This window comes from Poecilia formosa, unplaced genomic scaffold, assembly GCF_000485575.1.
Source record: "Poecilia formosa unplaced genomic scaffold, Poecilia_formosa-5.1.2 Scaffold238, whole genome shotgun sequence".
Lineage (NCBI taxonomy): Eukaryota > Metazoa > Chordata > Actinopteri > Cyprinodontiformes > Poeciliidae > Poecilia > Poecilia formosa.
This window is the reverse complement of record NW_006800177.1, coordinates 159,807-174,953: the sequence shown is the minus strand read 5'-3', so window position 1 is coordinate 174,953 and position 15,147 is coordinate 159,807. Positions and strand designations below refer to the sequence as shown.

Sequence of the window (15,147 nt, the reverse complement as noted above, 5' to 3'; positions counted from 1 at the left end):
CCATGCAAGTTTCAGTAAATTGTCTGTACACTGGTTTCCCAGTAGGTGGCAGTGTATGCAGCGACATCTAGAGTCAAAAACAGTAACCTTAATGCAGAGTTTTGAATAGGTGTCCACTGTACTGACCATGTTCTACAATATGGTTTAAAACATGCATATATTCACAATCATGATAATTATTTATATGATTTTTTTTTTTTTTACAGGGACCACCTGGCTCCTTCGACTTCCTTTTGCTAGTGATGGCTGACATCCGCAATGACATCATTGAGCTCCAGGAGAAGGTGTTCGGCGAGCGGAGGGGAATCTCCCTAGACAGTCCTCCTCATTCCAGCGGGGAGGAGGATTTTGTTGAATGGGCCTCTGGACAAGGAGAACTCAAAACCTGAGCCTTTCACAGCCAGCTCAGAGATCGTCATTCATTCATTCGAGGCCAGAGAACCAAACCCAGTGCCTACCTTTTAGTTTTGTTCAGAACCACCCCACCCCATCAGCAACCTCCCAGGAAATGAACATGTCACTGTGTGGAGCAATGAGTCTTGTTGGAACTCTGACAGCGCTTCAAACTGTGCCAATTAGAGATAGCAGACATTTAAAATCTCTCTCTCTCAAACTGCTGCCAACACAGTTTTGCCGCCTTTCATTTCTGTGGGTGTGTATGAAGCCTGTGCGTGCAGGACATCATGTGAGAAAGATACAATATGAGCCCGCCTGTCTGAGCCTCTGAGCTCTGCCTTTGAGCTGAACCACTTCAAACGATGAATTTTATCGTCTGCATCTCTTCCTCTTCCTGTGTCCGTCCATGGAAGCTCTGCTTTGCCACTGATGAATTGCCTGCGGGGGCATCAGTTATGAAAAAAGAAAAAAAAAATGCAACCTTGGATCTGCACGGTTTGCCTTTTCTGCACCTGCAGTGTCCAGTGCGGAGGTTTGACCTTTGCAGCCGTTCTCTGAGGCAAACTCAGGAAATATTTCATGAGATTCATGAGCATTGTGTTGTTGTAATTGTACAATCATCAATTGGGGCTTCATTTTTCATTAGAAAAAAAAAAAAAAAAAACTCTATGCAACAAGTAAAAACTGGTGGCATCTGCTGCTTTAACATTATGATGCAGGAATTAAATACAAAATATGGTTACTGACATTTTTATATGTAAATAATATAACACAATTGATATTTAAAATATACTTTTATACTCAGTATTTTATTTTAAATTGTATTGTTTATGTAAACAGGTTGGTGACTGCACATGTTGTCTCCTAGATATAATCCAAACCTGGCAGATGTATCATAGAAAACTTTGAAAATAGTATTTTTCTTTTAGTTTTCCAAGCTGCTGCAAGGTACCATACTGAATTCTTTTGATTATGGTTTTATGAAAAGGTAAAAGTGTGAAACAAAACTTAATCTGAAAGCTGAATTTATATATTAAAAAATAATCTTATTTTATTCCTTGGTTTCATGACTAATGCTAAACATGAGTCTGTTTCTCTGGAGGTTTTTATTTTAAATATTTGAAAGTAGATCAGAATGAGTAGCAAAGGAATGAAAAACCCATAAATACCTGCGTAAAGGGTGGGACATGCAATGCCATTTTTTTTTTTGTTTGAATTTACCCCAAATTCCAGGATATTAAAAGAAAAATTGTGGTCGCCTCTTCCAGAAAACTGAACGTGTGTGAAAGTGTTTTAGAAAAATAATGGCCCAAAGCAAATCCACACAGTCACAAAATCAAACTTCTTTTACGATCATCTTGTTCATCTGGAAAACTGTGAGATGAGTAAGAAGAAATAACTTTGTGTGATTTAGAGATATTGTGCAAAGAGGTCAAAGGTCACTCTTGCTGCACACTCCAGTCACATGAGTTCTGACCATTGGAGATCAATCAGTGATTGGCAAGAAGAAGTTGTAGAGAATATTGACAGCAGAGGTACAATTAGATCCTCCGGTGGGGATTTAGTCAAGAGCAAAACAAATGAGTTCTTAAATCAACTTTTAGACTGTTCTAAAAGAAAATCTGTGACTTAATGCTGCTGTAATGAAAGATAAGTTTATTTGAACGCTTTTCTTACAGCAGTCGCACTGGCGCCAACATCTGTATGTATTTGGCGAATATTTAACAAATCTAATAAATTGAATACAACAATACTTGTTCCTATTTTGCAAGATGTTCCATATAAATAACTGGAACTAGAAAATTGTTCACTGAGAAAGAATGTTTCTTATGAAAGCTTTTGTTATTCAAACTTCAAAGCAATTCCCGAAATTACAGGTTAGATACTTTAGAGCCAAACCCAGCTGAGAAAGCTTTGTGAGGTAAATCAAATTGTAAAGCAGTGATCTTCCACATTTAACAACTTGTAATCATAAAGCACGCAGTTCTGCCAGCAGAGGGTGCTATAAGTTACTAATAAACTCCAAAAAAAAAAAACAAAAAAAAAATCCTTCCAAGATCTTAACTTTTTCCAGTGAGGTTTTCATTTGTTTTGTCAAATTAATTTCCCATGTAAATAAATATCTACTTCTTCAATGTCTCAGAAGGAGTTAAATATGTCAAAAATTCACATGCATCATTCCTTTACACTAATGTGGCAAGATATTTTTTTCTTGCAGTATATAGATTGTGGAAAAGGTAGAGGTCAGTGGTCAGGGCATTTGAATAGAAAGAGTTGGAAGGGTGATCATTGGCCATATTCAGTTAGTGAGGGACTGTTTGTGCTTCAACACACTACCAAATTATGAGTAAAGAAAAGAAATAATTAAACTTTCAAGATTTAGACAGATGCTACTATCTGGTTCACACTGTTGGATTGGAGTATTTTTAAAGTTTCAATGCTGATGAAGAGTTCCAGTATATTCTTCTATATTTTATCATGCAATCAAAACAAATGCATTTTCACATGGATTTTGCTGATATGAAATATGCAGGCACACTTTTTATTTGTCTTCTAGTACCTTTGCGTGCATGCTACAGGTTTCTCACCTGACAGCTCCTCCCCCTGCCGTGCGGTCACAGCTCTCAGTACAATCTCTGGCAGGTCAACAGGGATCAGGAAAAACAATGTGAAACAATTTGAAAACCGTGTCAGTAAGAGAAAGGCAAGGGACTGAAAGAGATGATCTCATTTCCTTCACTGCTTGTCATGCAATGGGAAGCTTCACTCTCAGTCTGTAGGGGACAGCAGAGGCAAAGTTCTTGTAGCATCAGGATTAATACACCAGTTGCATCTACTGAAATGCAGAGAAAAGCGCAAGAAAAACAGTCCTATATGTAATTAAATATACAGGAATATCTCAATCAAAATATTTAATTTAAGAGTATTTTCTTATAGGGACAATAGTTTCAGTATTTTAATTCAACAAGTGAAACACATGCGTTAAGCAGATTCATTACACACAGTATTATATTTTAATAATTCATTTATGTTAATTTGGCTTTCTATGGCTTACAACTTATGAAAGCACAACATTTAATTTGTTCAAACAGCAGCATATCCAAAATATTCATGGAAAGTTGGGTGGAAGGAAAAAGTGTGCTGGGTAACAACAGGGAAAAGTTACTTCAACTTAATGTTATTGGGTTGACCATGTTGGATAGTCCATGCAGATCTTACCTGGGTTCGACATCAGCAATGAATAAAACACTTCAAAGTCAATCATAGTGATTTATATGGCAGGCAGTTTTAGCATAATTTTTTTATTTTTTATTTTATTTTATTTTATTTTTTTGTCTGACTATCTGGAACTACTTTCCAGATATTTAAAAATATGATACACATCAGTATATTCTGACTATCCTGAATGATATGTCCATTTACATTCTGACTAGTAAGAACAAAAATTTGTCTTTAATTATATCTTGTTGAATCAAAATACCTTTCAAGATATTTAAAATGAAGGATCACACATAATACAAATACAAATCAAGTTTTTGAAAATGTAATTATAAGTAGTCAAAATTAAAAATGTAGACATTTGAATTACTGTACTACTGAGCTGTCCAAACATTTGTCTACAGAATTAAAAAAATTTCAGAAAATGCCACAATCCAGAAAGAGCTAAATATGGGATATGTGGAAAAGGCGAACTTTGTGAACTTGAAGACTGCCTCGAAAATCAGCAAAGATATTTCCATTCATTTTTCTTCTGACACACACATTACACTGTGTGTCAAAAGCTAAAAGTGCTTCTATCAACCCATTCCGAAAGTGACAAAGGAGGAATTTCACTTTGCTTTCTTTTTCATTAAAATGTCCAAATGATAAGCAAATCTGGAACATTTTGACCAGACAGAATAATTGTTCAAGATATCAGTGATATCAGTCAGAATGCTACTTCACAATATCTGAACTAGAAAAGTTGTCTAGATTAAAAAAAATTGAAGACATCTCTTGTTCATTTCAAGACATCTTAAAGTCAAAAAGACAGTTCTAGATATTGCCAAGTTAGTTTTGCCTAGTTATTGCTTTCGAGATATTTGCATTTTAGTTTCTGCTAGTTGAGTTTTATGTATTGTCTATCTAAAAGCACATCTAAGATATTTCTAATATTGATGTTATTTAAGATATATTTAACTGAAATTATGAATTGTCAGAACAAAAAGCTAAATATCTCAAAGTTACTTATGACTAGTCATAATCTAACTGCTAATATGAACTTTTATAGATATCTTGAATTGTAGGCTCCATACAACTTCACAGCAAGTCAGATGTCATTTATACTACTCAGAATGTAATTGGAGACATCTCTAATAGGTAATTGTGTCGAGTCAAAATATAATCAGAGCTATGTTAATTAACTAGCATGTCTAGTCAAATCAGTTGCGTATGTCTGCCATATAATCCCGAGTTGGGTGTTTAGTATTTATTTTCCAGACCCTTTTCTATGCTTATGGGCTCCACACACAAATGTTGGCTGTGACCTCAGCGAAGAAACATCCATTCAAAAGTGAAGAGGAAAGTGACAAGAGGTGAATTGGCTGTAGTCAATCTTACTACTGAACCAGGTGCAACATCAGAAGCCTCTTACCTGGCCTTATTTGCTTTAAGTTAGTAACATTTTCACATTCAGTGACAGTCTGGAGAGCCATGCCATCTGCAGACTTTGACCTTCTGTATTTAAGCATGTCCAAAGTCAGCATAACCATGTACCAGAAAGTCATAGAGCACTTCCTGCTTCCTTCTACTGACAAGCTTTATGGAAATGCTGATGTCTTTTTATAGTAGGGCCTCTGCCAAAGGCAATGCCAAACAAACATCAAGGTACTTGTTTGGCCTCAAAACTTGCCTGAACTAAACCTCATCCAGAATCTATAAAAGTGTTGTCAAAAATGAAGATAAGAGACATCAGAGCCAATGCAGACCGCCAAGGCCACTATTAAAGCAAATTGGGTTTACTTAACGCCTCAGGAGTGCCAGAGGTTGATCACTTCCTTATCACAGCAGGCAAAAGGAGTCCCAGCTAGATACTGTGTGTGTGTGTGTGTGTGTGTGTGTGTGTGTGTGCGCGTGTGTTTATGTAACACTCTAAATGTTTTCTTAGATATATATGTACTTTAAATATATGCATCTTTGTGTAAGTGTCCACATAATATATGAGTTTAAGTTTTTATATAAGATTTTTGAAATAAATGAAGTTTATGATGGAGATCCAACGACATTGTAAAGTGTTGTATCTTCAGAGGTTAATGAAAAAGAATTACTATTTGTTGTAACCGATAATATGAAATAAAACTACCTCAACATAGAAAATAGAGAGTTGCAAAAGAAATGATTAAACTCTCAAGAGTAAGAATGATGCTAACGTGAGACACAGAAGACTCTGCTGTTCTTTATCCTTCAGTCAAAACAAAAGAAATGCATTTTTACATGGATTTTTCTGATATGAAACATGCACCGTGTATTCGTGTCCTAGTACCTTTGCGTGCGTGTTACAGGTTTCTCACCTGACAGCTCCGCCCCCTGCCGTGCGGTCACAGCTCTCAGTACAATCTCCAGCAGGTCAACAGGGATCAGGAAAAACAACGTGAAACAATTTGAAAACCGTGTCAGCAAGAGAAAGGCAAGGGACTGAAAGAGATGATCTCATTTCCTTCACTGCTTGTCATGCAATGGGAAGCTTCACTCTCAGTCTGTAGGGGACAGCAGAGGCAGAATCAACAGAGTTCACACTGCACAAGTAGCATTGCGAATAATACACCTGTTGCATCTGTTGAAATGCAGGAAGCAGCATAAGAAAAAACAACCCTATATTTATTTAAACAGGTATCTCAGTGAAAATCTAATTTAAAAGATAACTTATTTCAGTAATTTAATTTCAAAAGTGGAACCCACACATTAAATTAATTTGACCCTTTTCTGTGACTCAGCACTGAGAAGATGGTGAAGCAAAAACTGTTGGTGTGTTTGTGAAGTTCTTAATAAAGTTTCCCTCTGAAAACCATCACACTCAGTGATGGTTTTGAGAAACATGTTATTTGCTGGCATTTGGTACGCTGCTTTTTAAAACAAGTCCAAAGTCCTCCGAGACTCCTGGCACCATAAAAAACTGAATTCATCAGATTTTCAACCCAAACTCATGGGATGCCAGACTCCAGATATGTTGTACAATGAGCTAAGTTGTGCAACTATCTGCTGACATCTTTAGATGACAATAAAGATACAACTCCCAAAGCTTAGCCAGATGTTTCCTAGTATGAAAGGAATTTCCGCACTGACACACTGCGGCCACCCATAAATGCATCTCTTGCACGATGTTACTGCTGCTCCAAAAGGTCCGATTCTGTTTGTGTGTGTGTACGTGTGTAAATGTGTGCAGTGTGCAGTGCATGAGTGTGATCAAAACGAAGAGTCCATAAACTTGGAGTGTGTTTGAATGTATTCAAGGGCATCAACAGGGAGTTAATATGATGATCATATGACTTTGAGCCATGCTTCCCTATTGTTTCTTTGGGTAATCAGGCAGCAGAGCAAAAGAGCCAACTTTGCAATATGACATTATTACAGGAACATGATAGAAATTTTATGAGTTCTATGAAAAAGAACAATACATAAACGTACTGAAATAATTTTAAAACTTTGGAACAGCCTGGTGGTAATAACAACAGTGAAGGCCTTTATTTGGGGGGAAGTATTCTTTGTTTCATGCCGTTTCCAATCTGTCTTCCCACATTTCCTGCTGCCTTAAAGTTTCTGTCATCTAAGAGGTTTCAAAACCATTTTGTGCACATAAATTATTCTTCAATAAACATAAACCTTCCGTCTATTCACTCAGAAAAACTTTGTCAAATTTTAGGAACACCTTTTATTGTTATAAGTAGATAAGGGAAGCCCCTATAAATAAAAAACCTGATTCAAACTTGTTCTATTTTTGAGCTACAAAGTAAATCCAGTAGATGACTTATCACGTCAGGTGGAACCCTTTGCTGGTGCGTCAGTTTTTCTGTCACGTACACATTAAAAATAGCTCATCTTGTTTAACTTTCAAGAAACATTAGCAAGCTTTTGATGCAGGTTCTCAGAGACGGTTGACATAGCTGCGATTTTATCACTCACCTATTTTTTTTTTCTTGGTAAGCTTCAAAGAAACCACCATGAGAGGGGACACATAGATGAAAGGAATCTCTTTATTTTAAATGGTTGTCGCCTAAAATAACATAAAGTCAGTTCATGTTTGATACAGACCAGACAACATGGCATATTTTAGAGTATTATCTGAAATTTGTACATAAAATATTTGGAGGGTGCAGGGTAATAGACCAAAGTTATAGAAGCACATAAATGTGAAGTGAAGCTAAAATCATTCATGGTTTTGAAATAGTTAAATTAGGAAGTCAGTTCTTGGCATAATTTACACTGTGCAATAGTCTTTCCAGTTTGAATGAATAAACAGTTTTCAGTCAAAGCAAAGGTAATTATTTAAGTAATGTACTTTAAAATTATTTTCATCTTTATTTCTAACCTGTTTGGTGTATCTCCTGTTCTTCATAAGAAAGTTTCTTCACTTATGTTTTCTGGGGGAGAAAAAAATGCCATCACAGAAGAGTTGCTTAATTAAATTACACACAGGGTTATGAGTCTATTTACTATTTAGGTGGTTTCAGAAGGAAACACAAAATTTAATTTAAATATTAAATGAAGGTTAATACATATTTTACATTTTCTCAAATATTAAAAAAAAAGGTTTCCCTTCACTTCAATATATTTTTGCGGTCTTAATATGCTGATTTTGATTTTACTGGTATTCACACTTAGACTAGTGAAAGAGCTGGTGACAACAAAAATGATTTTTGACTTTTCAGATCGGAAAGTGAAAAGCAGATTATACTGCTTAACATCAAATAACCAGCCTCACCAATTTATAATAGGACAATTCTGACAGCAAAAAATACTTTGGTTTTGTGCCTTTGTATTGATTCTGCATGAAAAAAATACTTGCTGTTGTGAACTTCACCTGTTTCCTGGGGAATGTGACACAGCAATAACTTGCAGAGAAATAGGTAGCAAGTAACCGATTTTTAACCAGTATACATTAAACCTTTAATTATATTTGTGACTTATGTAATTTATGGTCTTTCTTACAAATTTTATAAACAAAAATAGTAATTATGTTTTGGGGCTTTTCATGTATACCAAACCTTAATTCAAGGGAACCTTAAAATAATATAAATGTTGGTCCATTCTTTGCCACCTAAACAGTCTGAACATAATCCAGTAATACCATGATGCACCTCACAATCATTCTTCATTCAATATTCCCCATTATGTGCCAATATGCATTTTTGAAATGATATTTTATACCATCTATTAAATTCTCTCCCGTTGTCTTTGCTCACATATTATATATTATTAGAAGGTTCTAAAGCTGCTATAATGTAGGAGTAATAAATCTTCCTTCCTTATATGTTGTAAATAAATTCTAAAATTCTGAAAAACAACTCTAAAATGTGGATATAAGTAAAACCTCACTTCGAGGTGAAATCCTATCAAAGTCATCGCATCATTAAATGACAACATCTGTGCTGTTAAATTAGTTGTACTCATATCTTTATGATGACCAGGAGGAAAAGTTAGAAATGTTAGAATACATTAAGGTGCAGCTTCAGTCCTCTTCTCATCTCTGTTGAAATCACAAAAATCCACCTGCCTGCAGCAGACTCACACGCATCAACAGAACCAGTTGCACATAATACATGTTTATAGATGGGTCCTGAGCCTTCAGTTTATATTGGCAAGTTAAAGCAAGGGGAGAGGCATATATTATCAATTACAGGTCCCACACTGACTGACACCTGTGCGTGACAGCTCCAGCTGAGCTCACATGCAGATATGCACGCAGCATTCGTCAGTCTTTGACAGAAAATGGTACGACTTTGTTCTGCAAAAAGAAGTCCTGAAAGTGTTCGGGTTTATTTATTCTTGAGCAGAATATATATTGTTAAGTAAAAGGCTACAAAAACTATAGGTGGAGATTCATGGCCCTGGCTTCGTGGGACAATGAGAAGCTCAGTTGATAGAGAGGACAGAGTCCTCAACAGAGCAATCCCGGGTTTGATTAATGGGCCATTCATTGCACATCTTTCCCTATTCTCTTTCTACTGCTTTTCCTGTGAATCTGCAGTTCTGTAAAGGCCACCAGTGCTAAAAATACATTTCAAAATATTTTAATTAATTTCTAATAATTTCTCTCAGGTCTGGAAGTGCTTTGATTTTTATTGGTATTTTAAAAATGGCACTTTTTAAGAAATTACGCTTTTTTTCTCCACCAATTTTCATGTTTTTCATGCTCGCCCAATACAAAATGCTCCAATTGTCAGCTGGAAAGGTTTTATATAAATTAGTGTAAAAGCTTTAAATGGCTTTTAGAAAGCCTTGCGAACCATTGATGATGAGAAGAAAGTTTAAATCAGGGGAAGCAAAATATAAATTGTGGTTGAAAAACTTGTAATACTAAAGATGACATTTGTAGCAAATACACCCATGCTGTCCATAAAACAGAACAATATATATGTGTGTGTATATATATATATATATATATATATATATATATATATATATATATATATATATATATAGCATTTGTGTACATAAATTCCCTTATTAGAATGCATTTAACCAAATTTTAAAGCTTAGGGTACTCATGCTCATCATACAGTGAGTGTCAAACCAGACAATAAACAATAAAAACAACGGCAGATTTTTAAGTATAACAATTAAAGGTGACACATAAAGTTTCAACATTCAGATTTTATTTGTCTGCTAAAAAAATAAGAAAAATCCCTAAGTTAACCAAGGCCCTCTTTGACAAAATACTTTCTCTCGCTAGTTCTGGGAATGTACTACAGTTGGAAACATTGGGTAAACCACCTGTGTCTATCATCGCTGGAGAATTCAGATGCATGCAAAGAGCAGAGGGAACATGCACACATATTGCATGAAGTCACACAGGCACACGTTTTCCCTCACGAAACCCAGGCATACCACAGAACACCTGACAGGTGCAGGCGTGGTCTGCTGCAATACACGCTATCTTGACACGCTAACTCATTCTTAAATCTGAGCTACGTGCCTGAGGCCATGAGCTATAAACACCCCGGTTTACTCTGAAGCCTGTTTCTCCTCTAGTGCTTGTCTTTGGACGCACCCTCTTCCGATTGTAGGCCGCCTTATGTCTCTCTGCTGGTAATAGCTTTGCAAAGACGCCTGAGAATTTAGCTTTTCTGATGAGTAATGAACCTATTAACACTGACAAAAGAATGCCACCAATCCCTTGATCAGTATGTTATCTGTGATCCTGCATTAAGCTGTTCAAGAAGCCGCAGACTGATGATCTCACTGAAGGACTCGTTCTTTGATGAAAAAACTGAAACTGACAACACTTCCTGACTCTGAAGCGCAGAAACTGCAAGCTAAACTTCTGGTTACATAAATGTACATATAATGCACACAAAAAGAAAATGTCTGAAGCATTCTGTGTCTGCATTGTACAAAAGCAAATCATTTTCACATCCTTCCACCAAATGAAAAGCAAGATGTATTTACTACTCCAATGACACGATCTGATACACCACCCAAGTAATTCCAGGAAGATTTTAAACAGAAAAAAATATATATCACGTTGTTCAAGAATGCAAATCAACAATTTGTTTAAAGCCTTTTTACTTTGCTTCACAAGAAAGTTGCTCCTGACTGGGATGGTTATGGTAGAAACAGATTGAAAAATCTGAGAGGGCGGATTAATGGCAGCAGGCTGTGTAAACTCCCTTGGCCCGAGGCATTTGATCTTAATACACCTTGGCTTCCTCTGTCATTTACAAGCTGTTCGCATGCACACTGCTCAGCAGTCAATGTGAAAAAACTGGACAAGCAAGTCCTGAGCTCCCTTTGTCTCTCTTGGACAAGAACACAAGTGCTGACTGCAGTTGCAGTGCTGCTTTGCGTGAGGACAAGAGATTCATCTTCTTACTTGTCCCCTCGCTCTGGCCTGTGGCAGCAACAGTTTTACAAATTTATCAAAGGGATGCACATTAAAGGTTGCAGGGACATTTTCAGTAGCTCTCTCCCGTTCATTATATGCATACATACATCAAACGAAAAGACACATACACATTTTGTCCTCACGCTTTGCTAAATGTCAGAGATCTTGGGGAGAACAAAATTATTTCTTCCTCTGAGCAAAAGCCCAGGTGATGATGTCATGGCTTTGGAAACGTCTTGTTGGTTAACTGATACATGAAAGTTTATTGGGGGAAACACTTTTGGATGTATATTAAGGCCACACCTGGAACACACTGCTTTCTTGTTTGACATGATTATCAAAGTCAAAGGAAATCAGCCAAGATATCAGGAAGAGAAGTGTGGAGCTACACAAATCTGGTTCATCCTTGGGAACCGTTTCCAGATGCTTTAAGGTGCCGCTTTCATTTGTTCAAACAAACAATTATATGCAAGTAAAGACACGATGGTGATGTCCAACCATCATAATACTCAGGAAGGAGACGCGTCGTATTCCCAGAGATGAACACAGTTTGGTCCGAAATGTGCAGACTGACCCCAGAACAAAAGACAAAGACCTTTTGAAGATGCTGCTTAAGCTAGTTACACAGATTTAACCACAGTGAAATTTATCCTGTACCAACATGGGTTGAAATACCACTCAGAGAGAAAAGCCATATGCAATTTGAAAATGCATACAGAGGTAAAGAGCTTCATTTATGGAGGTTTGTCCTGTGGTCTGATGAAACTAAAGTGGAGCTGCAAAAGACTTCATACAAAGGTGGATGTTCACCTTCCAGGAAATTGATTTTCAAAGACTCTCTATTCACACTGACTGAGCGTGAGCTGCTAACAAAAGAATGGGAAACATTCAGTCTTCAAATATGTAAAATTGCCAGTCACATACAGCAAAGGATTTGCAGCTGTTACTGCAGCAGAAGATGCTTTGAATATGTATTGGATGAAGGGGCTGAATGCATATGCACAACACATTACATATTATTCATATTTTGTTAAACAAAAACACCTTGAAAACCATGTATATGTATCATTTTACATCCCATTAAATCAGTGAAATGCGCTGAGATTTCTGCTTCTGTTGTGATTAAGTCTGAAAATGTTCAAGGCCTACGAATAGTGTTTTTTCCAAAGCACTGAAATTTGACATACATGTTATTAGAATCTCTTTGCTCTTATTTATGGCTGTGAGTAGCTTGTAAAAATAAAGTCTGACATTTCGCTGAGGAACTGGTTTGTTAAAAAAAAAAAGAAAAGCAGAAAGTCTAATGATTGGAAAGGTTCTGAGTCTAGTGGAGATGTGAATTTGCATCAACTTGTATGCTTGTTTGCAGAGGGTTTAGAAAAGTTCATTAGAGACTTCCAGATTGTAAAGTTGAAGCAAGTGGTTACATGTTTGCGGATTTGTTCATTGTTTGCCTCGTCTTCAGGCATGTTCACATATGTCTTGTGTTTTAGCTCAGTAAGCCCTGAAGATTTTCCATCAGGACAAAATAATTTTTCCATCAAAGATAAATTTACTTTTGAAAACGTAAACGTTTCAAAACAACATGCAGGGGCATGATAGCTAAAAATGAGTAGATGTGTCGTCACAACCATTGAGCTAAAACCTAATTGCAACTATTACTAAGTCCTAACAGGAAAAGTTGAGTCAAACTCAATGATTTAATAGTGATGTCAATGCAACTCTTTAATGAACTTCTGTAGAAATCCATCTCAAATATGTATTAAATTAATCTGACACATGCACCATGTCACTGAATTGTGCATATTTTTATGTCTACTATGATTGTGTACGTGTGCATGTGTGTTGACTTTTTTGGTCAGACATGGTTTTTTTTTTATCTCTTAAGTGCTAACTGTGGGTGGTCTGAAGGCTCCTTGATAAAAAAAATAAATAAAATAAAATACATAATGAATTATCTGAGATGCCAGCGCTACCAGATGTCTATCAAAACTGGCACAGAAGAGATTGGGCTAGATCTTGCAAAAATGTTCAAATCATAACTGACATTTCATTCCTTTTCATAGCTCCCTACTTGAATAAAATGAAGACAGCCTCATGCATCAGGCCGATCAACTAGTCTCATAGTTGTGTTCAAGTTTGTCGATTTTCATAGTTGTATTCATTTACATATCTGAAAGTAAAAATCTGAAATTTGAAAAGAAGTAAGTACCTAAAGAAACTGGTTTGTTGTTTGAAAAAGTGCAGAAAGCACAAAACTTTGAACATTGGTATTACACTTGTAGACAGACCCTGAGTCTGAAGCTGTATAGTTGGTTGTGCACAGACTCTAATGTTACTAGGTTGAAGCTAATTGTCATTTTCTGTAGTTGGAATGCCAAGAAGTTTAAGATGTTAGACGATGGAGGAAGTTTTTGACTTCACTGATCATAACATGCTCTATAAGGACGTCGGTTAGGAAATCTGTGCTCAGAGAGCGAAGCAAGATCACTGCTAGGAAATCAGTGTGCATGATTAATAAATATTTGCATGAAGCTGGTAAATAAACAGAAATACTTTCTCAAATCTTTTTTCCACTTGCCACTAGCTGAGCTCTGTACCAAAATGGTTCATTCACAATTTCAGCATTCTCAGGTTTTAAGTGTGAATAATCCATGCTGATTAATGTTTGGAGACTGTCTGTTCTCACAGCTGCCATTCTCTCTGCAAAGTCCCCCACTCATTAACTTCCTTGTCAGCAGAACAATAACAGCTTTTCACATTGCCCCATTTTATCCTTTAAGAAAATATTAATTATACTTTGATGACGTCTATCCCTGAAGTGTCCACATTCTTCAAAACAAGTGCAGGTTATAACATCTCCTGCATGTCAAGTAGCTGGAGATTTTTCGTAGCGGGCAATCAGCTGCATCTGTCCCACAATTATCTTTTACATAAGTCTGAGAGCATGCTGATATTTTTAGAACAGACCAGAGCTGGATAGTGGTGATAAAACTCTGATAAACTATAATGGGCCGAGTTCAATCTCAACATAAATCACATAGACAGTCAAGGCTGTTGCGTGCACAGCCACTTATCTTGCTGCTGATTCAGACACGTACACCACAGCACCACAGTGTGTTGCTTTTGGCTGGGGCAGACAGGGCTTTCTGTCTTGACTCCCTGTTGGTGCATTTTCAAAGGGGACTCATCTGGAAAACAGGCTGACAAATCCCTTCACCCAAAGAGGGTGCAAATATTAAAATATGGCACCTTTTATATAAATCTTTCAAAAGTTAGGCACTTTGTTTTATCATATGTCTGTGAAGGTTTTTGTGTGTATTTCTTTCTTTCTAAATTAACTCTAGCAGAGCTAATATGGAATAGTTTTTTACGCACCAGTTCAGGTTGGTCAGTAAATAACATCCCATTAAAATACACAGAGGGTGTCGAGGTTGTAATGCAGCAAAATGTGATTCAAGGAGTAGGAATACTTTGGCAAGTCACTCCAAAACTGAACTTAGCTTTAGACATCTGAAATAACAATCTTAACTGTCCTTCTTAGCCTCATATTTAAAGTTAAAGCAGCAAAGCAGAATGTAACTTTTATATATATATATATATATATATAATACAAAAGTTTTGCATTTTATTTACAATTTTGTTGAATTTGTCACCATGTCATAACAATA

The 15,147-nt window shown here is 36.4% G+C and overlaps 1 protein-coding gene across 2 annotated transcripts in view; it reads left to right on the top strand.

The window, feature by feature from the left end:
* The window catches only part of LOC103149860 (collagen and calcium-binding EGF domain-containing protein 1-like), a 35,145-nt gene extending 32,367 nt beyond the window's left edge, over positions 1-2,778 (top strand). The window contains exon 11 of one of the 2 annotated variants that reach the window (XR_477511.2): positions 207-270. Coding sequence is in view for 1 of the 2 variants with exons in the window: in XM_007569211.2 (XP_007569273.1) it covers positions 207-389 (183 nt within the window). In the remaining variant the exon portion in view is untranslated. Of the gene's footprint in view, positions 1-206 lie in introns of both variants that reach the window. The other variant, XM_007569211.2, reaches the window with a different exon arrangement.
* Positions 2,779-15,147: the final 12,369 nt, after the last annotated feature.